The sequence below is a fragment of the Orycteropus afer genome, unplaced genomic scaffold, assembly GCF_000298275.1.
Source record: "Orycteropus afer afer isolate SDZICR_OR568_19922 unplaced genomic scaffold, OryAfe1.0 scaffold00294, whole genome shotgun sequence".
NCBI lineage: Eukaryota > Metazoa > Chordata > Mammalia > Tubulidentata > Orycteropodidae > Orycteropus > Orycteropus afer.
In genome coordinates, this window is record NW_006921881.1 from 3,800,256 (window position 1) to 3,802,363 (window position 2,108).

At 42.0% G+C, this 2,108-nt stretch overlaps 1 protein-coding gene across 1 annotated transcript; it reads left to right on the forward strand.

The window, feature by feature from the left end:
• Nucleotides 1-641: 641 nt before the first annotated feature.
• Nucleotides 642-1,613, forward strand: LOC103206045 (olfactory receptor 11A1). The gene has a single exon (XM_007951481.2). It carries the CDS (start codon nucleotides 651-653, stop codon nucleotides 1,611-1,613), a length of 963 nt encoding a protein of 320 aa, XP_007949672.2. The 5' UTR covers nucleotides 642-650.
• Nucleotides 1,614-2,108: the final 495 nt, after the last annotated feature.

The following is a 2,108-nucleotide window of genomic DNA, read 5'->3' on the forward strand; positions in this document are numbered from 1 at the left end:
AAGAGATAAAGAGAGCCTCTGTCAAACCTACATATATTCACAGGTGTAGTTCCATTCATCTTCCCACCTCTGTTCAAAATGAGTGTCTATTTATGCATCCACTCATAAAGTATTTTTATTACTGTCATTGCAGGATTGTGTATGTAATAGTATTCACTTTTGTTCCCAGGAAAAAGTTTTGAATCACTCGTAGAAGAGTTGGTTGTGACTGGGGAAGACAAAAGAATTTGTTGTTGGACATGCTGATTTTGAGCTGATGATGGGATATCTCACTGGACAGATCTATAGACATTTACACTGGTGCCTGGCACTCAACAGAGAAGTTTTGGTTGGACATAAATATTAGGAAGTGGGCTTCATTATATGATAGAGGTATTAGATTAATATTAATATTAATAAAGTGCTTTGAAACTCTGAGTTTGGATAAATTCTCTGAGTTTGGGAGAACACCCACAATTAAGGAATGCAGGCAGGAATAGTTGAGGAAGGAGTAAGTCACTAAAAAGGGAGTAAAACGAGGACTTGTGCAAATGATTCTTGTTTTGGAGACTGATTCTTACATTTTTTGTTTTAACCCTACTAATCATAGGTTTAGTCTGGAAGATATAGAGATGCACTGAAATTGCTCCCTTAAGCACTGCCAAGCAGAAATGTGGCTGATCCACATGGAAGCTGTCTCCATAGAAAACCAAACTACTACTGAATTTGTCCTGCTTGGATTCTATGACATCCCTGAACTGCATCTCCTTTTCTTTATTGTGTTCACTGTTGTCTACGCCTCCATTATCACAGGGAATATGCTAATCATTGTGGCAGTGGTTAGCTCCCAGAGGCTCCACACACCCATGTATTTCTTTCTGGCTAATCTGTCTTTCCTGGAGATCCTCTACACCTCCTCAGTGGTGCCAAAAATGCTGGAGGGCTTCTTGAAGGAGGCAGTCATTTCTGTGGCTGGTTGCTTGCTTCAGTTCTTTATCTTCGGCTCTCTAGCCACAGCTGAATGCTTCCTGTTGGCTGTTATGGCATATGATCGCTACTTGGCAATCTGCCACCCACTCCGCTACCCACTCCTAATGGGGCCCAGATGGTGCTTGGGGATGGTGGTCACAGCTTGGCTGTCTGGTTTCATGATAGATGGACTTGTTGTGGCTCTGATGTCACAGCTGAGGTTCTGTGGCCCTAATCACATTGACCACTTTTACTGTGACTTCATGCCTTTGGTGGAGCTGGCTTGTTCAGATCCCAGGGTGGCCCAGGTGATGACCTTCATTCTCTCTGTGGTCTGCCTCACTGTTCCCTTTGGACTGATTCTGACATCGTATGGCTGGATACTGGTGACTGTGCTAAGAGTTCCTGCAGGAGCCAGCAGGCGAAAGGCTTTCTCCACATGCTCCTCACACGTAGCTGTAGTGTCCACATTCTATGGAACTCTCATGATCTTGTATGTTGCGCCTTCTGCTGTCCACTCCCAGCTCCTTTCCAAGGTCTTTGCTCTGCTCTACACTGTGGTCACCCCCATCTTTAATCCTGTGATCTATACCCTGAGGAACAAGGAGGTTCATCAGGCACTGTGGAGACTTCTTTATATTAAGCAAACCGAAATATTTGATTGAAGGAGGAGAGTGATGAAGATTACATTTTGGGCTTTGGACTCCTCCATCAGGAAGTCTTCTAAGACTGGCTGAACAATAATTTTGTTCTTTTCTGACATTCCCCTCTGACCACTTCTATTAGCTATTCTAAAAGTGAAAATGGTAGGACAACAATTTTTATGTGCTAGATTAAAAAATTATATTAAAATTTTATTTGTTCTTTAATAGACCATGAATGTTTAATATAGAAATATAGAAAATGAAGATAAACAATAGCAGCAATGTTAAAACAAACCAAGAAATACTGGCTATTTATTTCAGAATTTTGTTATGTATATACATGTTGTTATATATTGGCTAGAAGCTAGCGGTGTCTTCTAAGTCAGGCAGCTGCTGGCTGCAGAGGTTGACAAACTCAAGATTGGCAGGTAAAATGGCATGGTCCCAAGATCAGCAGGCAACCCCGCAGGCCATTAATTCAAGTCCAGGAACAATCTCAAGGTCAGCATGCAAGAC

Excerpts from the sequence above, each read along its gene's own strand:
- LOC103206045 (XM_007951481.2), top strand. The coding sequence starts at position 651 with ATGTGGCTGATCCACATGGAAGCTGTCTCCATAGAAAACCAAACTACT.